Source organism: Mobula hypostoma, chromosome 16 (assembly GCF_963921235.1).
Source record: "Mobula hypostoma chromosome 16, sMobHyp1.1, whole genome shotgun sequence".
NCBI classification, from domain to species: Eukaryota; Metazoa; Chordata; class Chondrichthyes; order Myliobatiformes; family Myliobatidae; genus Mobula; species Mobula hypostoma.
This window is the reverse complement of record NC_086112.1, coordinates 22,957,098-22,983,799: the sequence shown is the minus strand read 5'-3', so window position 1 is coordinate 22,983,799 and position 26,702 is coordinate 22,957,098. Positions and strand designations below refer to the sequence as shown.

General features: G+C 39.6%; 1 protein-coding gene across 1 annotated transcript in view; it reads right to left on the bottom strand.

Annotated features, from left to right (window-relative positions):
* The window catches only part of wdr36 (WD repeat domain 36), a 78,298-nt gene that overhangs the window by 17,778 nt on the left and 33,818 nt on the right, over positions 1-26,702 (bottom strand). The window contains exons 8-16 of the mRNA XM_063068641.1: positions 23,458-23,633; positions 22,472-22,592; positions 21,100-21,165; positions 17,493-17,576; positions 16,425-16,579; positions 12,266-12,380; positions 5,099-5,264; positions 2,625-2,733; positions 233-312 (exon numbers count right to left, since the gene is read on the bottom strand). Coding sequence (XP_062924711.1) covers positions 233-312; positions 2,625-2,733; positions 5,099-5,264; positions 12,266-12,380; positions 16,425-16,579; positions 17,493-17,576; positions 21,100-21,165; positions 22,472-22,592; positions 23,458-23,633 — 1,072 coding nt within the window. The remainder of the gene's footprint in view (positions 1-232; positions 313-2,624; positions 2,734-5,098; positions 5,265-12,265; positions 12,381-16,424; positions 16,580-17,492; positions 17,577-21,099; positions 21,166-22,471; positions 22,593-23,457; positions 23,634-26,702) is intronic.

Sequence of the window (26,702 nt, the reverse complement as noted above, 5' to 3'; positions counted from 1 at the left end):
TGAGCAGAATGTTTCCTGGATTATGAATTACTGGATATAAAGAGAGGTTGAGCAAAGTTGGATGGTTTACTCTGGAGTGTCAGAGGGTATATAGTCAAGAGTCTTATTCCCATGATGGAAATATAGAAGAGAATGGAAAAGAGTGAAAGAGAAGTACAGACACATACACACAATGAGCTGAAGGGCTTGAACCTGTGCCGTACCGTCCTATGCTAACTGTACAGCAACATACCAGCCTGATGGGAGATCCCAGGTCCGTATTGTACAGTCCATTGAAGCAGTAATTAACCACCGTCCATCTGAACTAAAAGCCTTCAAAGACACAATTACAGGTATTATTACTTAACATAATTTATGCTGTCATCATTCTATCAATGGAAGTTTTATTAATTTCAATAAGAAAAGTCCTGACAACAAGACCATAATACATAGGAGCAAAATCAGGCCATTTGGCCCACTGAGTCTGCTCCACCATTTCATCATGGTTGCCCCCTATAATGTTGCCTCAATGGAGTGAATATTTGATTCTTAACTGAGTGGAATTATCACCAGTGAGATGCCTATCTTTGTGCCAAAAATCTTACATTTTTACAGAGATGAGGCCATACTTGTAAAGGTGAAAACTCTGGAGCAAAAGCAGCCTTGGTCATTTTTGTGGACACAATACAAAACTAACAACATTTAAACTCTACTGGATCTCTTTCACTACTTATGTATTTAAATATTTCTTATTGTAATTTTTTTTGGTGTTGCGCTGTACTGCTGCCACAAAACAAAATTTCACAACACATGTCAGTGATAATAAACCTGAATCATCCATCAACCATGGAAAGGTTTAGCAAGGGCACCACCCAGGCATTAATCAAATCCAATCTCAACTGGCAAACTGAATTGCGCTGATGGCCAGCTCAGATCCACTGGCTTATTCAGAATTTCCTCAACACAACTCTACTACTGCACCACAAACACAGCACTGAGTCCAGGGATGGTTTCTGGCCATATTGAACTGAGGGGCAAGATATGCTTCATTTCAAACCCGTCACTGTTCTCAAGCCATTATTTGAACATCCAGAGAAGTTCCAATGATTTGACTGCCAACCTTCACTGAAAAGCTAAGTGGATCTGAGTAGTTCAGTTATAAATTTACAAAACTTGGGTTTGAATAATTTTGAAAATAATTTAACATTTTAATTTTAAATACATTTCATGTTAACAAAGATTTTTGACCATCACAGATGGTCACAGACCATGGAAAAAGACCTTTTATCAGCAAGTTCTGTGAGGCCCCATCATTGCTGACTGAAGATGGGCCTTCAGTTTCTGCTGCCCAGGTCTGCTCATCCCTATCAACTACTTATCTCACGATAAGGCACAAATGGTAATTGCAACTGCAAGCATTCAAGGAAGCAGAAACAAGGTCATCAAGTGGTCCAACCCAACCAAATTGTTACAAAACCCAAATTCCATAGTGGAAACCGGCATTCCAATTAATTAGATAGTGTATAATATTTCGGACACTTAACTATAGCCTTTTCTCAGAGCCAGCTCCAGTTCACCACCACAAGAAATATGAAGGCCATTCAGTCCCTTGGTTCAGCTCCACCATTCAATAAGAACATGGTGATGGCATATTTCTGTCTTGAATACACTCCAAATGAGCCTCTACAGCTCTCTTACATGGAGAATATGAAAGGTTTTCTATCTTCGGGGTGAAGGCACTTTTCTCTCATTTTGATCCTGAATGGCTGACCACTTACATTGAGAATATGACCCCTGCTTCCAGTCACCCATGGCAGGGGAAATATACCCTGTCAACCTTCTTAATAATTTTGTTCACTTCAGAATCATTTGTCATTCACTTAAAATCAGTACAATACAGCCCGTCTTGTAATTTTATATAAGGTGGGACTCTTACCATCCAGGGATCAATAGAGTACACCTTTCCTTCAGTCCCTCAATTGCAAGAATAGCTTTTATCAGATAGGACAACAGACACAATATTTAATGTGCAGTCTCACCAGGGCTCTACATGGAGCAAGGCACCTCTATTCCTTCAAATTTCCTTGCAACAAAGGCCAAAATACTGCGTGCCTTCTCACTGGTTTGTTGAACCTGCAAGTTAACACTTCATATACAAGGATACCTGATCTTTATGAAAACCAACGCCTTCCATCTCTTATATTTAAAAGTACTCCTGCTTATCATCTTTTTTCCTACCAACTGGGCTGACCTCATAAGTTTCTACTTGCCTCACCCCTAATCATTCATTCAGCATGAAAATAGTTCTCTTACCTTGCAGCCTATACTGGCACCATATCACCAGAAAACATTGGTATAGTGAAATCTATCTCCTCATCCAAATCTCTGAGGTAGATGATGAACAACCAGGAATGCAGCAAAGATTACTGTGGCATTTTTCACCACACCAGAAAAAATATGAAGATGACCCAAGCTGAAAATGAACTATTTATTCCTACTTGCCACAGATGCATTAACTCAATAGTAAAGTGTAAATGGAAAAAAATTGTCATCATTCTGCCCGCTCTCTAAAGTGACATGACTTAGTAAGTGTTACATATGAATTCAATTAACTAACAACAGCAAAGTGATTAATAATATCATACCATGTCATTTATTTGATTCTGATGGCCAGTGAATCTTCTCACAAATTTTCTTGTTTCACTGTCCATAACTGCTATCCTGAAATCATCCATAGCAACAGCCAACATGCCACTAGGAAAAAAGATATACAAACATAAATTTCAGAACTGTAACTTATGAAAACAGTGACATACAATATCATGAACATTAGAGATATTTACAATTGCAGATATTTACAACCCTCTAAACAGTGTTGATAATGTAATGAATGGTATCAAATGAGAAGTTAGAGATGAATGTAACATGGATACGAAAAGAGTAATAAACAAACAGCTGGATAAATTCAGATTAGGCAGCATCCGTGCAGAGGAACCAATCTGGATTGCAGCTTGGAGAAGGCAATGACAGATGTTAGAATGGAAACAGAGGAAAAAGCTAAATATTAAAAAGACAGGAGGATTTGGGGTTACAGCAAGAAAAGAGGTGGAATTGTGATGGATTAGTGTTGGGACTAGGAGGGTTGAAAGGAAAAAGGGAGGAGAAATGAAAAAAAGGCAGGAAAGGATCAAGTAGCCTTGCATCCCAACCAGATATACAGAGAATTCAAATTGGCCACAATATGAAGAGACTTGAAAAACTCAGATTATCAAGAGAAGAGGTGGTTAGTGGACAATTACAAACCCCATATCCAGAAAAGTTGGGATATTTTCCAAAATGCAATAAAAACAAAAATCTGTGATATGTTAATTCACGTGAACCTTTATTTAACTAACAAAAGTACAAAGAAAAGATTTTCAATAGTTTTACTGACCAACTTAATTGTATTTTGTAAATATACACAAATTTAGAATTTGATGGCTACAACACACTCAACAAAAGTTGGGACAGAGGCATGTTTACCATTGTGTTACATCACCTTTCCTTTTAATAACACTTTTTAATCGTTTTGGAACTGAGGATACTAATTGCAGTAGATTTGCAATTGGAAATTTTGTCCATTCTTGCTTGATATAAGACTTCAGCTGCTCAACAGTCCGTGGTCTCCGTTGTCTGATTCTCCTCTTCATGATGTGCCATACATTTTCAATGGGAGATAGATCTGGACTGGCAGCAGGCCAGTCAAGCACACGCACTCTGTGTCTACAAAGCCACGCTGTTGTAGCCTGTGCAGAATGTGGTCTGGCATTGCCCTGCTGAAATAAGCATGCACGTCCCGGGAAGAGACGTCGCCTTGATGACAACATATGTCTCTCTAAAATCCTAATATATGCCTCAGAGTCAATGGTTCCTTCACATACATGCAACTCACCCATGCCGTGGGCACTGATGCACCCCCATACCATCACAGATGCTGGCTTTTGCACCTTTCACTGATAACAATCCGGATGGTCGTTTTCATCTTTGGCATGGAGAACTCGATGCCCGTTTTTCCAAAAACTAGCTGAAATGTGGACTCATCTGACCACAGCACACGGTTCCACAGTCTTTCGGTCCATCTGAGATGAGCTCGGGCCCAGAGAACTCGCTGGCGTTTCTGCATAGAGTTGATGTATGGCTTCCTCCTTGCGTAATACAGTTTCAAGTTGCATTTCTGGATGCAGCGACAGACTGTGTTGAGTGACAATGGTTTTCCAAAGTACTCCCGAGCTCAGGTGGCTATAATTGTCACAGTAGCATGACAGTTTCTGTGCACTTTTCAATCTTATTTTAACTCTGTCCCAACTTTTGTTGAGTGTGTTGCAGCCATCAAATTCTAAATTTGTGTATATTTACAAAATACAATTAAGTTGGTCAGTAAAACTATTGAAAATCTTTTCTTTGTACTTTTGTCAGTTAAATAAAGGTTCATGTGAATTAACATATCACAGATTTTTGTTTTTATTGCACTTTGGAAAATATCCCAACTTTTCTGGAAATTGGGTTTGTATATATATTTAAAATGATAGGACCTGAACTGCCAGATTTCTTATTTAAATCTATAGTAAGAGGTTAGAAGAATTTTTGTTGTTAAGTGAATAAGGGACAGAACATATTGACGTTAAACAAGAGACCTGATCACTGGTTGAAAAAAAAGGGATTAAGGCTGAATGGGGCTGATCCACCTTTCACTTATTTTATCCTCCTCAACAGTAACTATAGCTAACTCTTTTCATCTTCTTACCGCTCTCGAAACAACTATTTTATCCCACTGATTTCAATGGAGCCCAAGAGCTGGAAAAGCCTGCAGAGGTTCGTGCTGCCCCAGGATGAAATGACAGCACTGCAGGCAATATTGAATCCAGTTTAAGCTCAGCTACACTTTGGGACATGCACAAGAAAAACAGTAAACCTGATAGAAATGCTAATGTTCTGTGGATGATATACTCCTTAAGAGTTAAAATCACTGGAAAGCCCAAAAAGCCTATTTTAACATTGCTATTCCAGGAGACATCAAAATAATGAAATATAAAATTATGACAGAATTCAAGAAAACAATTGGACAAGACACATTTCATACCTGTCTCTGTGTAGCAAAATGGTGATTGGTGATGCATCTAACGTTGTTGTATAAACCAACTGCTTTGATTTAAACTTCCAGAATTTGACTAGTTTATCTCCACCGGCTGTAATAGTGAGTTGATTTAGTCCATCGACAGCAACTCCTCGTACTTGGCCATCATGAGCTTAAATTGAAAGGAATTGTAATTAGTATTTTTGCATGACTTATGCTCAGTATATTTAATTAGTTAAATTTGACAATACACAAACCACGATTATCCATTAACGTTATTCTTGATACAAATATGGCAAGAAGATTCTCACTGTACTGCTGAAAGTTGCAAAGCCCATCAATCCAAGTCCACACACAGAGAATAACAGAAGAAACAGAAGGATTATTCAGTCCGACATGCCCACTCCCTCTTTCAAAGTTAAACTAAATTTATTATCAAAGTACATATATGTCACCATATACTACCCAGAGATTCATTTTCTTGCAGCCATTTACAGGAAAATGAAGAAATACAATAGAATTTGTGGAAACAAAACTATACACACAAACAATCAACATGCAAAAAAAATTAAGTTATTTATTTTATTTATTGAGATACAGCATGCAGTGGGCCCCTCTGGACCTTCGAGTCACGCCGCACTGCCCAGCAACCCCTGATTTAACCTCAGCCTAATCTCCGGACAATTTACAATGACCAATTAACCTACCAACTGGTAGGTCTTTGGACTGGCCCATGCCAGTTCAGGAGCCTGCTGACTGTAGGGTAATAACTTTATTTGATTATTGAGACACAGCACAGAACCAGCCCTTTCGAGCCATGCCACCCAGCAATCCCAACTTAATCCAAGACTAAATGTGGAACAATTTACAATGACCAATTAACCTACCAATCGTAGGTCTTTGGAACGTGAGGGGAAACTGGAGCACCCGGAGGAAACCCATGCAGTAACAGGAGAACGTACAAACTCCTTACAAAAAGTGGCAGGAAATGAACTCCAGTTGCTAGTACTGTAAAGCGCTGTGCTAACCACTACACTACCGTGTCGCCCCGCTCCTGAACCTCGTGGCGAGGGGCCTAACACTCCTGTATCATCTACCCGATGGTAGTAGCAAGAAGACAGCATGGCCTAAATGGTAGGGGTATCATCATTCAATAAGATCATGGCTAATCAGCATAACTTTCTTGCACTGACCCTGTATCCCTAATTCCATTAATGTCTAAAAGTCAAGTTATCACTTTTTTTGAATATAATCATTCTTGGTGGGTGGAGAATTCAAAAGATTTTCTGTCTTCCAGAAGTTCCTTCCCATCTCTGCCCTTACTCTGAAAACTTAAACCATGATTTTAAACACACACTAACCTGTGGTAACATTATCCCTACATCCACCTTGTCAAAAGAGCCATGAGAACTTTATACATTTCTCTTCTCATTTTCCTATATTCCCATGTATATTCTGCTCATGCAAAACACATCACCCCAGGAATCTGTTTGGCAGCTCTTCAATGCGCTCCCTGAATTGCATGCATATCCATCCTCAGAAAGGAATGCCAGAACCATAGATAATACTCACCATATTCTTGCACTAGGGACTTTGTTTTTTGCAATTTGAGCAAAATATCACAACTCTTCCAATGAATAACATACTATCTTCCTTGCGAAGACCATGCTGAGTCTGAATGTTAACTGTGAATCACTCTGTTTCCTCTGAATACTAACACCTTTCAAACATTCAAAAGGGAAAGTGTACAGACACAGGCCTGTACCAGAAAACCAGGTATGATTTGCAGAGGGCTATTTCAAGAGCGAAGAGACAATTTCATACGAGGTTGGAGCAACATTGGATGTACAGCAACTCCGGCAGGGTCTGCAAGACATTATTTCCTACAAAGCGAAACCCAATTAGCAAGAATGACAGCGATGCTTCACTACCAGATGAACTCAATGCCTTCTATGCACGCTTTGAAAGGGAAAACACAACTACAGCTGTGAAGATCCCTGCTGCACCTGATGACCCTGTGATCTCCACCTCAGAGGCTGATGTTAGACTGTCTTTAAAGAGAGTGAACCCTCGCAAGGCAGAAGGTCCCAATAGAGTACCTGGTAAGGTTCTGAAAAGCTGTGCCAACCAACTAGCAGGAGTATTCAATGACATTTTCAACCTCTCACTGCAATGGGCAGAAGTTCCCACTTGCTTCAAAAAGGCAACAATTATACCAGCGCCTAACAAGAATAATGTGGGCTGCATTAATGACTATCGCCCGGTAGCACTCACATTGACAATGATGAAATGCTTTGAGAGGTTGGTCATGACTAGACTGAACTCCTGCCTCAGCAAGGACCTGGACATATTGCAATTTGCCTATCACCACAATAGGTCAACGGCAGAAGCAATCTCAATGGCTCTCCACACAGCTTTAGACCACCTGGACAACACACACACCTACATCAGGATGCTGTTCATTGACTACAGTTCAGCATTTAATACCATCATTCCCATAATCCTGATTGAGAAGTTGCAGAACCTGGGCCTCTGTACTTCCCTCTGCAATTGGATCCTCAAAGACCAGAAGACCACAATCAACACTGGAGCACCTCAGGGGTGTGTGCTTAGCCCACTGCTCTATTCTGTATATACACATGACTGTGTGGCTAGGCATAGCTCAAATATCATCTATAAATTTGCTGAGTATTATCTATGGTTCTGGCATTCCTTTCTGAGGATGGATATGCATGCAATTCAGGGAGCGCATTGAAGAGCTGCCAAACAGATTCCTGGGGTGATGTGTTTTGCATGAGCAGAATATACATGGGAATATAGGAAAATGAGAAGAGAAATGTATAAAGTTATATCTGGTGCTCCCTCTGCAGCCTCTTCAACATCAGTGAGATGCATCGTAAATTGGGGGACTGTTTCATCAAGCACCTCCGCTCCATCTGCCAAAAGCAGAACTTCCTAGTGGCCCAACATTTTAATTCCCATTCCCCTTCTCGTTCCGACATGTCGATCCATGGCCTCCTCTTGTGCCATGATGAGGCCACCCTTGGGGTGGAGGAGCAACACTTTGTATGCAGGTCTGGGTAGCCTTCAACCTGATGGCATGAATGTTGATTTCCGCCCCCCCCGCCCCCAGTTTAAAAAAAAATTATTCTCCCCGTCTTGTATTCCCCACTCTAGCCTCTTGCCTCTTCTCACCTGCCTATCATCTCACCCTGGTGCCCCCCATCCTTACTTTTCTCCTGTGGTCCACTTTCCTCTCCTATCTGATTACTTAATCTCCAGCCCTTTACCTTTCCCACTTATCTAGCTTCACTTACCATATTCTTGCACTAGGGACTTTGTTTTTTGCAATTTGAGCAAAATATCACAACTCTTCCAATGAATAACATACTATCTTCCTTGCGAAGACCATGCTGAGTCTGAATGTTAACTGTGAATCACTCTGTTTCCTCTGAATACTAACACCTTTCAAACATTCAAAAGGGAAAGTGTACAGACACAGGCCTGTACCAGAAAACCAGGTATGATTTGCAGAGGGCTATTTCAAGAGCGAAGAGACAATTTCATACGAGGTTGGAGCAACATTGGATGTACAGCAACTCCGGCAGGGTCTGCAAGACATTATTTCCTACAAAGCGAAACCCAATTAGCAAGAATGACAGCGATGCTTCACTACCAGATGAACTCAATGCCTTCTATGCACGCTTTGAAAGGGAAAACACAACTACAGCTGTTGGTAGAATCTCAGGAGGTGATGAGAAGGTGTAAATGAGTGAGATATGCCAACTAGTGGAGTGTTGCCGCAGCAACAACCTGGCACTCAACATCAGTAAGACAAAAGAACTGATTGTAGGCTTTAAGAAGGGCAAGACGAAAGAACACATATCAATCTTCAGAGGGATCAGTAGTGGGAAGTGGAGAGAATGAGCAGTTTCAAGTTCTTGGGTGTCAAGATCTCTGAGGATCTAATTTGGTTCCAACATATCAAAGTAGTTATAAAGAAGGCAAGACAGCGGTTATACTTCATTAGGTGTTTGAAGAGATTTGCCATGTCAACAAATACGCTCAAAAACTTCTATAGTTGTACCGTGGAGAGCATTCTGACAGGCTGCATCACTGTCTGGTATGGAGGGGCTACTGCACAGGACCGAAAGAAGCTGCAGATGGTTGTAGATCTAGTCAGTTCCATCTTGGGTACTAGCCTACAAAGTACCCAGGCCATCTTCGGGGGCAGTGTCTCAGAAAGGCAGCATCCATTATTAAGGACCTCCAGCACCAAGGGCATGCCGTTTTCTCACTGTTACCATCAGGCAGGAGGTACAAAGGCCTGAAGACACACACTCAGTGATTCAGGAACAGCTTCTTCCCTCTGCCATCCGATTCCTAAATGGACATTGAATCTTTGGACACTACCTCATTTGTTTAAATATACAGTATTTCCGTTTTTGCACATTTTTAAAATCTATTCAATATATGTATACTGTAATTGATTTACTTGTTTATTTATTATTATTTTCTTTCTCTGCTAGATTATGTATTGCATTGAACTGCTGCTGCTAAGTTAACAAATTTCACGTCACATGCTGGTGATAGTAAACCCGATTCTGATTCTGACCAAAACTACCGACTACGCTCACAAAGACAAACTTCAACTTCCATAAGAGAAGAAAAAAAATCTAGGGAGTCAAATTTATTGGAATCAGATGTCATTCCCAAAATGTTTATTGGAAATATTTCAGACTGAAGTTAGAAAACCTTTTTTTTTTATTTTATTGCCCAGTATTATTGTTTACAAACTGTTTTATTCCATAAACTGGTCATTGTTATTATTAGCAGAACTCCAGTATATCATGCTGATTTTATTGCCAAATTTCATTAACTTCTTTTATAAACATTTAGAAATTCTGAAGATACTGGAAATCTAAAGCAAAACACACAAAATGCTGGAGGAACTCAGCAGGTCATGCAGCATCCATGGAAATGAACGAACAATTGATGTGTTGGGCCAAGACCCTTCTTCAGGATTGCAAAGGAAGGGGGAAGACACCAGAATTTTAAAAAGGTGGGGGAAGGGGAAGAAGACTAGCAAGAAGGTGATAAGTGAAGCTAGATAAGTGGGAAAGGTAAAGGGCTGGAGATTAAGTAATCAGATAGGAGAGGAAAGTGGACCACAGGAGAAAAGTAAGGATGGGGGGTACCAGGGTGAGATGATAGGCAGGTGAGAAGAGGCAAGAGGCTAGAGTGGGGAATACAAGACGGGGAGAATAATTTTTTTTTAAACTGGGGGCGGGGGGGGGGCGGAAATCAACATTCATGCCATCAGGTTGAAGGCTACCCAGACCTGCATACAAAGTGTTGCTCCTCCACCCCAAGGGTGGCCTCATCATGGCACAAAAGGAGGCCATGGATCGACATGTCGGAACGGGAATGGGAATGGGAATTAAAATGTTTGGCCACTATGAAGTTCTGCTTTTGGCAGATGGAGCGGAGGTGCTTGATGAAACAGTCCCCCAATTTACGATGCATCTCACTGATGTTGAAGAGGCTGCAGAGGGAGCACCAGATATAATACATCCGGAAGGACTTTCCAGGGCATTGAATAGAAGTGAGGGAAGAAGGTGAATGGGCGGGGATAAGTGCCTGGAGGGATGAATGGATAAGGGAGTGATCCCTGCGGAAAATGAAGGGAGCGGGTAAATATGTGTTTGGTGGTAGTGATGGCGGAACTTGCAGGGCATCTATGGAGCTCCACTTGGGCTTCTGCTCTCTGACCTGATACTGGAATTAATTGCAAACTTGGCTGATTTGAAGTAATTAATATTGGCAAGTTAAAAAGTGTTCAATTATGATAAAAATAACCTAGATTAGGCATCTTTGTTTTCACATATTCATTCAAATATATAAAAAAAACAAAGGGCTCACAGGCTGAGCTTGCGTTTAATTGCCCATTACATTAGGGGATTCTTCTGCATGGGTACACAATGGCAAGAATGTAAATATATTTAAACTGAAAATCCAATGATGCAGACTTGGTTCAAAGTCTAATGTGTAGGCTAATCATCAAAACATAGTAATTGAAATGTCGCATTAGATTAAATGTTTCCAATTCTCAACTGGTCACTGTGACCACACCTAGATGGAAGAATGAAAAGGAATAGCACATCTGACCATGCCACTGGCATTCTGCAATCATTGTCCACTGTCTATTGATTAGCCTATACATCATACTTTGAATCAAATTTGTGCCATTGTGTACCCACACAAAGGAATCTCCTTCACTTCATTGTAAAAAAAAAAGTCTGAAAATTTAAACAAAAGTTAAATATGAGATTTGGCTACAAGTTTTTTTGAATTACTTGTCTAATTTTTTTTTAATTGAATAGATGTGTCCCCTTTATGTCAATGATATATCAGATGCTTATCATTTAGTACAATAGGATTACCAGCATCTGTAGAATAAAGTGTTTTACAGATGCCGGTAATCTGTATCAAAATATTAAGAAAGGGAAGAAGTTGGCACAAAAACAAAACACTTCAAATAAAAAAACTACTTTTGTATGCCTTATAAACAGATTATTTAAGAATTTTTTTTAAAGCTTTGAATCAACAGAATGGTAAAATTAGTTCAATTTTCCCCCTTTTAAACAATGGCTTTGTAGGTTTCAATTGAGAGCTGCAGAAATCTACTCTTCTTCCTACAAAGGTAAAAATTATCATTTTGAAATGATACCCCATAAAGTTTAAATATAGAGAATAAGACTGTTAATGTACTTACTGCCTACTTATATGTCAGACTACAGATGATTCAATTCTTCAAAATGTTTATGCCAAAAATGAGTATTTTGTACAATGCTAAGTGAGAAGGCTATAATTGGTGATTTGACATTACTATGTAACTATATGTAAATATTGTCTCGCAAAACTTGGGATCATCCTCAATTTCCACCATTCATATAGAGCAGACAATTTATTAACACAAACAGAAAATGTTAGGTCAGGCATGTAGAAATGGGCTTAACATTTCAGGTCAATGACTTTTCATTAGAGATACCATCTGACTTAAAGTAATTTAACATTTTGTGTTTATTTTTAATTTCAGGATTTCCAGCATCAGTCTCCCCCTTTCTGATTACTGAAAACTTTTTATGTTTTTATCCTCAACTTCATACTTACCTTTGTTTTCACCATATTGTCCTCTGTGGATGCCCGATTGCATATTATACACGTCCACGTGGCCTGTAGAAAGGCCAACAATAGCAAAATTTCCACAAGATGTTATATCCACAGCCTAAATAAAGCAACAAAATTTCTTCATGAAGCAGTTGAATTTTCTTTAAAAATACATTCATACAAGAATGAAATGCACAATAGGTTTCTGGAAACTAATATAGGATGCAGACTTTCATCATTACATTTTTGATTACTTAGGTTTGTTAAGCTTCTTTAAAGAGTTCAAGCAACTTTGATTAATAGATTGCAATTTCCATCCCTTTCTGTGAAATTACCTCAACATCCAAATTTTTTTAAATCTTATTTAAACAAAGAGGTATATCTCTCATTGTCCCAAAACAAAAAATGGTTTGCCTCTTGTGCATGCTATTTTCTTTATTCCAATGTGGGCCCTAGGTCAGTCTTCAACTGGGACCGTGGTCCCAGCACTTCAGTGTGGACAATGTAGGAGCAATGCAGACAGAACTACTTTCAAAGTCAATGACCTAAGATCATAAGGGCCATCATTACAGTCAAGGCCAATGAATATTATGAACATCTTTGACACTCATATGTATTCAATAACAATCAGCATATATAAAAACATTAAAAATAACTTACTGGGGGACAAAACAGGAGGTCACTTAGACCCTCTAACCTACCACATCATTCCATAAGATTACAGGTGATCTTCCACATTAGGCAATTTCCTTCTTATCATCAAATTTCCTCTATTTTATTAATACCCTGAAATCTACTTTAAAAGTGATCGATTACCGGGCCCCGAGACTATCCACAGGAAGAATTCTATACTGTTAAAGAAACATCTTAGTGAGGTATCTCCAAACCCTCAATTCAGAGCTGAGCTCCAATGGAATGAACACATCAATGTGTTATATTGGCAGAAAAATACATTTATACTCAGAGGCCACATTGTTAGGTACACCTGCTCATTAATGCAAACAACTAATCAACCAATCATGCGACAGCAACTCAATGCATAAAAGCATGGTCAAGAAGTTACCAGCCCGGAAAGCATCCCCATGTATTAATAGCACAAAGTTAGAGTTGGTATAATCACAGAATTTGATCCAGAAACATTTCACGATAGCTGAAATTTTCAGTGAAAAACAAGCTCAATCCCACTTCAAGAGATTGTAAGGAGATCAAACAAAAGTCTACAAAAAAAATTTAGGTGAAGACTCAGGGGCATAGATTTAGGATGGAGATGAGGGGTAAATGCATTTCCCATTGAGTACGGAATCTATAGAATTCTTTGCCAAAGGCGGCTGTAGAAACGACCTCATTAAATATGCCTAAAACACCATTAGAAAAGAAATGAATGATTATGAGGAAAAGGTGCAGGGAGGTAGAGAACAGTAAGTACATGGCCAGATCAGTCATGATCTTATTGAATGGCAGAGCAGGATCAACAGGCCAAATTGCCTACTCCAGCTATTTCTTATGTTTTGCAAAGAGTTCTTTTACTAGTTCTCTGCACCCCTCCCCACACCCCATGTTTCCCACTTCCAAAGAGTTATCTAGATATTTTCAGACTATAACTATGGAAGATGAATCAAGTGTACAGAAGATGAAACTACTTGAAGAAATAACTACCAAATTTTTGGCAGGAATTGATGAATTAATTAGTTGCCAGGAAATAAAGGGTAATTATATAGAACTAACAATCTTGTGCATACAAGCAAAAAAAAACACACACACCTAACAGGATGGAGAAAAGTTTGATAATTTGTACTCTTGCCCAGCCTGCTGTGACTGGTTGCATTCTAGTTTCCACTTTTAACTAACAGCACAAGATTTAAATAATCAATGATGCAATGAACATTTCATATACCATCTTAGATGCTCTGACTCTAGCTGTGGAATTAAGAATAGCATTCACAACTGAACAAGATAATAGTGGAAAGGCCTGGGAGAATGATCATGCAAGTTGACCATATGAGATCACATTTTGGTAGTGGACCCAAGACAGAATGACGAAGGTTTTCATTCCATCACTTGCCTGTAAGTCCTTAGCCTTCTGACCCCAAAAGAAATTAATTTCAATTTAATGCAGGTCAGAATTTGAAATGGACAGCCTTGAGACTCAAAACTACAAGGACAATATACATCAGAACTCTTTTGGATAAATCGTTTAGTTATGAACAATGCCAATACAGTAGTTTATTCTTCTGTGAATTTTATTTAACTTTATTCTACAAATTAATTTTTATGTTTGACAACTGCCTTATACAGGAAAATACTGAGGTAGAAATGGGTAAAAAGAATATTTATTGATCAGATTAAGGATGATATTAAACATGATGCAAAAACATATTACATTACTGTCAGACACCTTTTACTTACTCCTCGAACAGGACTGCACTGAGGAGTGAGCACTAGGCCATTGTCTCCCACACCATCACTGACCTTATTAACTCCAAGGATCTCCCATCTGCTGCCACCAACCTCATAGCTCCTTCACCCCACACCTCCCGTTTCTATCTCATACCCAAGATCCACGAACCTGCTTGTCCAGGAAGACCCATTGTTTCTGCTTGTTCCTGCCCCACTGAACTCATATCTGCAATACCTCATCTCAGTTTTAGCCCCCCTAGTTCAGCCCCTTCCTACCCTCATCCATGACACTTCACACACTCTCGATTTTTTTTTTTTTTAAAGTTCCCTGGCCCTGATCATCTTATTTTCATTATGGATGTCCAGTCCCTGTACATCCTCTATCCCCAACAGGAAGGCCTCAAAGCTCTCCATTTCTTTCTGGACACCAGACCCACCAGTTCCCTTCCACCACCACTCTCCTCTGTCTAGCAGAACTGGTTCTCACTCTCAATAATTTCTCCTTCAGCTCCTCCCACTTCCTTCAAACAAAAGCTGTAGCATGGGCACTCACGAGTCCCTGCTATGCTTGCCTTATGTTCCAAGATGACTGCATTGGCGCTGCTTCCTGCACCATGTAGAGCCTGTTGACTTCAACTTTGCCTCCAGCTTCCACCCTGCCCTGGTTTACCTGGTCCATTTCCAACACCTCCCTCCCCTTTCTCGATCTCTCTGTCCTTCTCTGGAGACGGCTTATCTACTGATATCTTTTATAAACCCACTGATTCTCACAGTTACCTGGACTACAACTTTTCCCGTCCTGTTACTTGTAAATGTGCTATCCCCTTCTCTCAATTTCCCTTCCTCCACTATTTATGCTGCCCTCACCAGCATCTCTTCCATTTCGTGCACATCTGTCCTCACCCCATCCTCCAGCCACCCCACCAGGGATAAGGTTCCTCTTGTCCTCACCTACAACCCCACTAGCCTCCGCATCTAGAACATAATTTTCTGTAACTTCCACCAGCTTCAACAGGATCCCACCACCAAAAGCACATCTTCCTTCCCCCCCACCCACTTCCTGCTTTCCCCAGGGATTGCTCTCTACGTGACTCCCTTGTCCATTTGGCCCTCCCCACTGATCTCCCTCCTGACACTTATCCTTGCAAACCGAACAAGTGCTACACCTCCTCTTTGTATCAGTGAGACCCAACGTAGATTGGGCGACCACTTTGCTGAGCACTTACACTCTCCTAGTTTCACCTATCACCTACTAACTTGTATTTCTTCCTCCACTCCCCCAACTTCTTACTTTGACTTCTCCCCTTCTTTTCCAGTCCTGATGAAGGGTCTTGGCCCAAAATGTCAACTCTTTACTCTTTTCCATAGATGCTGCCTGGCTGCTGAGTTCCTCCAGCATTTTGCGTGCGTTGCTCGGATTTGCAGCATTTGCAGATTTTCTCATTTTTGATTGGATTACATAACTTCCAATGGCTTTTTGAACTTAATTAGCAAATGGGCAATTGACCAGATATCTCAGTTTAAACATAACCTGGGCAGCTGATCGATAGGTTAGAATTAATGTCAATGCTGTTGCATTAAGGGGCACAAACAATACTCCAAATAAATGTTTGATCATTGTGCAATAATATAGTAAAGGTACAGTTGGTGAAGTTATTTTAATTTGTGCATGGTTTCACAATCATCCGGCTGTCTGAACTTGCACTAACTTGTTATGGATACAGAGAGCTAGTTGAACTGGAATAAACAGTGTAAAAATACGTACTGTGGCATAAACATTCTGGTCATTCCCTTTCTTAAATCTTGGAGGCTCAAATTTGTGTGCTCCCATTGAGGTTTTCTGGTAGTTCCACGTTGTACTGATTAGGCTTCCTTGATGACAAGCAATAATTCCATCCCAATCACTCTGACGTGCGGTTTCTACCATAAACATTCAGAATAAATTCATGAGTTACAACGGAAACATATTCAAAGATAAAAATACATTCAAATACAAAAATTATTTGAAAGTTTTTGAAGTTACTTGTAAGAAGCTTCAAAGACATTCAAATACAGTAAAGGACATACACTGCACTTCAGAGAATATTATTTCCAGGACAGATTACAATTATAAAGAAAGCACAGCAGTGTCTCTACTTCCTCAGAAGTTTGCAAAGATTCAGCATGACATCAAAACTTGGACAAATATTGACTGGTTGCATCACAGCCTGGAATGGAAACACTTACACCATTGAACAGAAAAGCCAACAAAAAGTAGTGGATATGGCCCAGTCCATCACTGGTAAAGCCCACCCCACCACTGAGCACATCTAGACAGTACTGTGGCAGGAAAACAGAATCCATCAAGGACCTCTACCATCAAAGCCATGCTCTCTTTCTGCTGCCTTCAGGACTGACACCGCAAGGTTCAGGAACGTTTATTACGACTCAATTAACAGGCTCTTGAACCAGAGGGAATAACCCAGTCAATTCCACTGAACTGTTCTCACAACCTATGGACTTCATTTCATGTTTTTGATATTTATTGCTTATATATTTCTCTCTTTTGTATTTGCACAGTCTGTTTTCTTCTGCACATTCGTTGTTGTCTGTCTTCTTGGGTGCAGCCTTTCAATGAATCTGTTGTGTTTCTTAGATTTACTGTGTACGGTCACAAGAAAATGAACCTCAAAGCTGTATGTGCATATACATAATTTGAGCTTTGTTTTATCTAACAATTTACCCCAGCTAAATTTTGGATAAGGTGAAAGTTCTAACTCCAAGCGTTCAAGCAGTAAGGCCAATCATCCCATCCCAGATCAGGAAAACAGTATTTGAATTGACATACAGTTACCTGAAGCAAATGTAGTAATTGGAGGTAGATTCATTAATTCATAATTCACCCCTCTGGTTTTAATTTTCTTTTTGTTCATACGCCCTTGAAGAGACAAAAAAAACATGTTATGAAATCTCCAACTGCATATTTCTAAAGGGAAATAATACCATAATATTAACTCAGCTGCTATTTTGACCCATTCTTCCTTTCACACTCATCTATGGCCAAAAAGTCAAATAAATGATTTGATTCATGACCGCAGATAAGGAAAGCCATTCGATCCTTCAAGTCAGAGGATCAATGACCTATACAGCCAAATATGCATCTCATTTAGTGGGAGCTGCTTTCTAAATGTTGATCATTCCGTCTGAGCAACATTTCCAGTATCAAGTGTAACAAAATACTTTGGGCTTGAACTACTTCTGATTATATTTCACATTCCAGCATCTACAGACTTTTTTGGATTTTAATTTTCTCTTTAATATCTGCTTCCTTATCCTAATCACTGTTTAAAGTAATACTTTATGATTTAATCAACAATTAATTCACCATTCTGCATAAAATAACATTATTGTTCAGCAGTGTACTTTCTAGATGATAAAGTCATTGTTGTTGCAATGAAGGTCTACTGTTCTTAGGAAACAATCTTGACTGAAGGAGAGCTTGAATATCTTCCCCCAGCAATTACTTTGGTAATAAAGAAGTGTACTCTGGAGCATTCTACCACCAATTTCCTTCTGTGGTATCATTCAATTATGAAATAATACACCACTTGGCACCATTTCCAATTTCCATTTACAAGGGATGGACACACAGCCTTTCCAAAGGAAAATTGCAGAAATTATTTTTAAGCACAAATTGCACCTTTTATGCAAAACTTACCAAATTAATATTTTGCAGAAACATAAATCAACTGTTCAGCCGGGATCCTTATGATTTTGGTTGTGCAAATTTTCCATAAACCTACCCAACATTCCTGACTCCAGTCTAATGGACCCGCAACCTCAACTCGGGCGTACCCTTGGCCTACAACCCACACTCCTGCTTCTGGTCTTACATCCAGTTTGCACTCTGGACTTCTAGCTCACCTTCTGAATGAATGAATTAAGTGCAAGGTCCTCAATTTGAAAACAATGAGAACTGAAGTAAAAAGTCCAAAATACTTTAAAAGCACTCTATCAAACAATGTTTGAGTTGAGACACAAGATAATACCAGTATAAGTAATCAAAATGCTTGGTTAAGATGGTACATTTCAAGGCATGTCACAGAGGAGGGTAAAGAACTTGATGTTTGGGGAGAGAATTCAAGCTAAACAAAAATCTGCTAATGACCGAACAAAGAAAATTATAGATATACATAGACAGAATTGAAAGCATGTAGAGTTTTCCAATATAGCAAGTTTTGGGATTGCTTCTTTCCACTTCAATATTTAGTTGGCACAGCAAAATTCCTTTTTCTTTAATGCATTCTGGCTCTACAGAATACAGACATGCTGAAGGATCTCGGCTCGAAGCTTTGACTGTACTCTTTCCCATAAATGTTGCATGGCCTTTTCTTTCTCCCTAGGCCTCCCGTCCCATGATCCTCCCCCTTCTCCAGCCTTGTATCCCTTTTGCCAATCAACTTTCCAGCTATTAGCTCCATCCCTCACCCTCCCCCTCTCAAATCTCTTACTATCTTTTCTTCCAGTTAGTCCTAACGAAGAGTCTCGGCCTGAAATGTCGACTGTACCTCTTCCTATAGATGCTGCCTGGCCTGCTGCGTTCCACCAGCATTTTGTGTGTGTTGCTTTATTGATACATGTCTACTCTACTTATTAAAAAAAATCCTGGAATTCATTAAGTAAATGAAAACATGTTCCAAAAAATATTCCACTGAACGGAATTCTTAACCTAAATTTTTTGTTTCCAAAATATAAAACAGAGTAGAAAAATGTTAGTTATAATGTACCTAGATTTTCAAAAAGCATTTAAGAAAATGTCATACAAGTACTTTATAAAAAATAAGGAGTCACATACAATCAATGTTTAAGAGACACTTGGACAGAACATTAAGTAGCCAAGGCTTAAAAGGATAGTGGCCTAATACAGGTGTACGGGGTCTCTTCTTTGTATGTTAAATTTAAAATGGCTTCTTTATGTTAATCTTTTAAATTGCTGCCTATGTGGATTAAAATGGCTTCTATGTTATATTAAATGCTGAGAAAGTCTCTAGCTAGACATTTGCTTGGGTTAACACAGAGAGCAGGGTGCTATTAGCCAATGGGTGTTAATGTATCGTTTTTTTTCGGATGATAATGCTGTCTCATGATTGGGGACAGGGGTGTTTGGCGGGAAGTCGGAGAAGAGACGGAGAGACAAGAGGACGGCGGGCGTGCAGAAAGGCTCCGGTCGATCACTCCGGGTGGTCCCGAGCCGCGAGTCGACAGGGTCCGGGTGGTCGCCAGGAATTTCTGAGCTCCAACTTGTGCACGAAGAACTTGGACTTTGATAAGTCTGGCGCCTTTTTTTCCCCCCATTACTTCCTTTTCTGTATCGAACTGATATTAATTTCATAGACTTAGTAATATCTATAAAGTGTACTTGGTACAACGTACTGTGTGTGCTGGCTGATGATTGACGTTTGGGATTGATTTGGGTGACAGTGGTCCAGCAACTGACCCAGCGGGAAGCATTCAGGCCGGTGCCGGGCGGGACTTCCCCTATACATATACGAGCCAGTATAGCTGAGCGTTACACAGGCAAATGGAATTAGTGCCTATCTAGGCAAAAAGTTTGAAATGGGTGTGGTGGACCGAATGGCTCCTTTCTGTGCTATACATCTCCATGACTCTTCTGATTGTACAGGTCTTTGCATAACTACACCTGGAGCAGTGTAGCGGGTATGGTCTCTGTGTCTAAGGGAGAACGTGATTCCATGGGATGATACAACAAATATTCAACTTAGTAATTTTGGAATAAGGCATTTATTTCATGCAGAGTGATTATTAAAGATGGGGGTAAAAAAGACTGAACTGTCTGGACAATGTAAATGCTCTGGTGATATCCCCTGGCCAGAGTCATAAACTGGGGACTCAATCGCTGGATGAGGGATCAGGTATTTAGGACTAATATAGATGCTCAGTTATTGAATACATTCTCGGCTGAAATTACAATCCAGGGATATGCAACTGGGTGAAAAATTGGTCAAAAAATAACCGTATTAACTGAAACTTCACAGCACTTCAAAAAAATTTACATCTCGTCTCTCTCAGCAACATAAAATATTCATTATTCAGCATTCCTTTTAAATCAACAGGTTTTCTTTTCACATATATCAATTTTGTATCAGCTCATAGGATCCTCAAGGAAATAGCAAATGTACATTTTTTCAACTATTTTTCCTTTGTCAACAAAACATTTTTGGAACATTTCCTAGCAGGAAAGATCATGAGACAAGGCAAGAGAAGGAAAAATTACTAACAGCTCTAAGTTTAGATAATGTAAGATAAAATTTTAGAAAAATGTGAATTGGTCAGTAAAGTGAAGAGAAGCATTTTACTGCTCTTTAAAGAACTGATAGCCTGTTTTAATTATGCAGATGAAAGACACCTGTAATATATTCATACCGTGTAACAATACTTACCTTGACCCAAACTCTTATTAGAACTTTCATGAATAGTGGAAAATGACTGTAAAGTTCCATCTTGTCCTATATTTAAAAACAAAAGTGAAACTTGAGGAAATATGCCCATATTTAAAAGAAAATAAAGATCAAAAGGTTATAAAAGCCATTTACCCCACATAACAAAAGTACCAAGTACAGTAGATTACAGTAGTGTACTCCTTATTACTGAGCTCAGCATGTCCAGTATTCAGTACAGAATAAATTCTGGAATAACAATCATCATCCAGTACTTTCGGTTTGCAACAAAGCAACCACATTTAGATTAGATTAGATTATGAGAACACTCAGTCCTCGTTTATTGTCATTTAGAAATGCATACATGCATTAAGAAATGATACAATGTTCCTCCAGAGTGATATCACAGAAAAACAGGACAAACCAAAGACTAACACTGACAGAACCACATAATTATAACATATAGTTACAGCAGTGCAAAGCAATACCATAATTTGATAAAGAACAGACCATGGGCATGGTAAAAAAAAGTCTCAAGTCCCGATCGACTCCCGAGACCCCAACAGCAGGCGGCAAATGGGAGAAACTCCCTGCCATAAACCTCCAGGCACCGACAACTGCTGATGCCTTGGAAGCAGCCGACCACAGCCGACACTGAGTCCATCCATCCGAAAACTTCGAGCCTCCAACCAGCCCCTCCGATACAGCCTCCTGAGCGCCATCGACCTTGCCCCAGCTGCCGAAACAAGCAAAGCCAAGGACTCAGGGCCTTCTGCCCCGGAGATTCCAGTTACCACACAGTAGCAGAGGCAGTGAAGCGGACATTTCAGAAGTTTCTCCAGATGTTCCTCTGTCTCCATCAAATCAGAATTGTGCATGGTACCCTACTTGACAGATTACAGATATCATTCACCGGAGAGGCCGTGCGCGCTGTGTCGTGCCTCCATCTTCTCCTTCTCCTCACCATTGACCTCAAAATTCCACACAAGGAATAGCTTTCATCTCTTGATGTCAGATTGCAGGCAACCAGTAGTTTATGAACACTGTGGCTAATCCTTTACACTGTAGCTTGCAAATCTTGCAATTGTCCAGTGCAAGATTTTATGCAGTTGGTTTGTTAATGACATGGAAAAATAATCAATACAAAATTGCTTCCAGTGAGTTTTCAATTACAAGGTGTAATAAATTTACTTTGAATGGCACACTTTAAAGTAAAAGATAAAATTAAATCAATATTACTATTTTGTGTGGTACTTCTAGCAGTTTTGGTTTATTCCATTCACATTATGTATATTTTGACAAAATGTATATCAACTCTATAAAATAAAGATTTCCATAAAATCAGACTACACATGCAAGCAAAAGGCAATCTTACCAGAGCTAAGAATGTTTTGCCCATCAGATCCATGATATTTTATTTTGGTTGGAGGGGCTCTGTGTCCCATGCGGTATCGTAAGATGCGACCACCACCTCCTGGAGCATCAAAAATCCAGACCTGACCACAAAACAAAGCTTCATGTTTTTCTTACAAAAACAGCCTATGCTGAGCTTTTCCTCACCAAAAGTATTGTACCATCCTATTCTCTAGCTTAGCTGGCTACTAAAAGGAGACTGAATAGTTAACAACTAAGATATTCTTGTAAAATGCTTTTCCATACCCAAGGCTCTGTCATTTTCTCTATCACGTCGATAAAGCTTTAACTGTATCTGGCCATATATGCATTTCCTTTGAATGCAAAATTGTTGGTTCTTGATTTATTTTGCTTGCAGTTCATCCCTGCTCAAAAGTTTCCACCCTTTTTGAAGGGCTGAGCTTCAATTTTGGGAATTTTCTGATGACTGAGAAACATAATAATGCTCCAACATTCAACATAATTATAATTGACAATCTACTTCATTACCTTAATCCCACATTCTCTCAACCTCCCTGGCCATGTTAAATCACATCTTATGTACCCTCTCAGGTATGCATAAAAGCTCATATTTTTGTTTACAAAGCACAACACACAAGTCCATTCAGCTAACCAGAATCATACTGACTCTCAGCAGAGCAATCCCCATCAGTTCAATTCTTCCCTTCCTTAGTTCCTTATGGCCCTGCACTTTACTTTCTTCCATTCATTCAAACTATTAATTCCCCTTTGATTCTCTTGCCATTTCCCTAACATTATTGCATGCCAAAGTAAGATCACATTATACCACAGTAGGTTTACAAATATAGAAATAATTAACTACACTCTCAAAATAGTTCTTCCATTCAACTAGATTATGGTTTCATATTGCCAGAATTACTCGTTTTCAAAAAGAATATTTTCTATATACACGATAATCTGATGACAATAATAGCACAAGAACTATACCCGAATCGCATTGTCTTCACCAGTAGTAATGAGAAGTGGCTCGCCATGAACAAACGTCAGTCCTGAAACTGCTGTCGTGTGAGTTTCTCTCATCTGGCTAATCAGTTTCTTCTCCTCCAAATCCCATAGTCCAATGTGACCCATGTGACTACCAACAGCCATCACCGGGAAACCATCTTTAAAAGTGAAACATAAAAAAAAAGTTGTGATGTACAAAGGTAATTTTTATAGCAGTGTGTACAAAACAGCCTCCAAGACCCTAAGCTATCATTTTCAGGTATTCTTGACAATATCATTAGGTGAATGGAACTGAAAAAACACAGCTCACCAGTTTCAATAATAAAACTGAAGTTCCATTCCAGAGCTCAAGTATCTCAATTAAAAGACATATGAATCTAAGTATTCAACAAGATTTATTTATAAATCCTAATTTATAAACTCTGATATGCAATTCTAGTATCTCTTCCACTTCATCTTGACTTGCCTCATTAAACTCAACCACATTTGCCTACTTGGCGATGCAATCTTGGATTTTTTTCCAAGGTCTGTAATCCTTTGGGAGCTATGCACTCTGATCATAATTCTTCTATCGTCCAAGTCAAAGTCAAGTTTATTATAAGTGCGTGTATGCACAAGTGCAATGAAAAATTTACTTGCAGCAGTATCACAGGCACATAGCATCACAAAAGCAGCGTTCGCAAGAAAAATATTAATTATACACAATTAGAACAAAAAAAAAGGTACTATTGTGCATGGTGATCAAAGTGATGGTCATAGTGCTGCTGAACTATAGTGATGAGGGTTTGCTGATTGATTCAAGAACCCAATAGTTGAAGAGAAGTTGCTGCTTTTGAACTAGGTGGTGTGGATCTTCAGGCTTCTATACTTCCTGCACAATGTAGCTGTGAGAAGGTGGCATGGCCCAGATGGTGGAGATCTTTGAGGGCGCACATGCTACAGATACTAGCATCCAAATTGCTGTACCAGACCAGTCAGAATGCTTTCAGCAGTACATCTGTAGAAGCTTGTTAGAGTGTTTGGTGACAAGAACCTCTGACGCAAAGAAAAAGATGCTGGTTCACCTTCCTTGTGATCGCATGTGCTGGGCCCAGGACTGATCATTCAATGTGTTAATACTTAGGAATTTAAAAGAATTCTCTCCATTGCTGACCCCCTAATATTGACTGAAGCAGGTTTACTCTCCTTAGCCTTCCTGAAGCCCACAATCAGTTCTCTAGCCTTAATGACATTGAGCAATGTTACAACTCATACATGGGACCTATCTCATTCCTGTACATTGACTCGTCACCGCCTGTGATTCACCCAACAATGCTGATGTCAGCAAATGTGTATATAACATTGGAGATATCTCTTAGCCAAGTTATGTGTGCATAGAGAATAGAACAGGGTGTAGTGCATGCAGTCTTACGATACAACCCATTTGATGGTCGTTAAGGAGGAGATATTGTTAGCAACCCTCACTGACTCTGCTAATGAGGGAAGTACAGAAGTCTAGGTCTTGAAGCTTGATTATGGTTTTGGACAGGATAACTGCGGTGCTGAATGCCGAACTGTGGTCAATGAACAGCAGCTTGATGTAACTGTGCTGTCCAGATGGTCTAGAGCAGATTGAAGACCCAGAGAAATCACACCTGCTGTTGACCTGATAGAGCGTACCATTAATTTCCGCATGGATTACATCATCTCAAGAGCCATTTTTGATGCAGACTATGGCTATCCTGTTATTATCCTTCTTCCAAACTTCCCAAAAGTTCATTTGTCACTGAACACCAAAATTACACATCTGATTTTGCACCTTGAACATAAGCACTCTGACCAGGAGATATATCAATGAAGTGATACAGTGTTTGAGGGTTTAAACAGTACCAGGATATTGTCAGGTATGTTCTTAGTGATGCTGATTAGATGCCTAGGAGCAATATGTACAATGAGCAAAACTCTGCTAATCCTTATACAGTACCACTTGAAAAAAAACATAATATAACCTTAAGGTAATTGGGGCCATGGGGAAAGTGAGACATTATGTGTGTCCTGATGCAGGTGATGCTGGTGTATCTAAACTAGGTAGAATCACAGTACCTATAGGAAGATTGCCCCCCCGCCCCAAATATCCCTTTAGAGCCCCCAGGTTCTTTAAATGGTAGATAAATAGACATAAGCTTACTGTCACCCTCAGCATTGCCAAGTAAAACAAGCATATACAATTGTAAGAAAAAGTTTGCGAACCCTCTGCAATTATATGGTTTTCTGCACTAATACTCATAAAATGTGGTTTGATCTTCATCTAAGTCACAGTAATAGACAAACACAAACTGCCTAAACTAATAACGGACACACTACTTCTTCACAGTCTAGGTTCAATAAAGTATGTGAACCTCTGGGATAAAGCATTCTACAAAAGCTATCTGCAGTCAGGTGCACCAATCAATGAGATGAGATTGCAGGTGTGGTTTGCAGAGGTGCCCTGCCCTACAAAATAGTCACAAAGTCAGGCCTACTCTTCTCAAGAAAGATTTGTTCATGTGCACCATGGCTCGATCAAAACAACTTGCAGAGGCCTTTAGAAATGCAGAGATCTACGAAGCTGAAAAAGGCTACAGAGTATTTCTAAAGACCTGAGTGTTCATCAGTCCAAAGTAAGAGAAATTGGCTACAAATGAAGGAAACTCAGTATCGTTGCTACTCTTCTTAGGAGTGGGCATCCTGCAAAGATCATACCAAAAGCACAATGTGCAATACTGAAGGTGTAAAGGAACCCAAGGGTAACAGCAAAAGATCTGCAGAGATCTCTAGAACTTGCTAAAGTCCTCTGTTCATGTGTCCACTATAAGGAAAACACTGAAGAATGGTGTTCATGGAAGGACACCACAGAGAAAACCATTGCTCTCCAAAACAAAAACATTACGACAGGTCTCAAGTTTGCAAAAAGACCACCTGGATGTTCCACAATGCTTGTGGGACAATGTTCTGTGTTCTATGGATAGATGAAACAAAAGTTGAACTTTTTGGCAGCAATGCACACCGCTATGTTTGGAAGAAAAAGGGCATTGCACACCAACATGGTGGAAGGAGCATCATGGTTTGGGGCTGCTTTGTTGTCTCAGGGCCTGGACAGCTTGCAAATGTTGAGGGAAGAATGAATTCAAAATTGTATCAAGACATATTACAGGAAAATGTCAGGGCAGCAGTCTGTCACCTGAAGCTTAATAGAAGTTGGATAATGC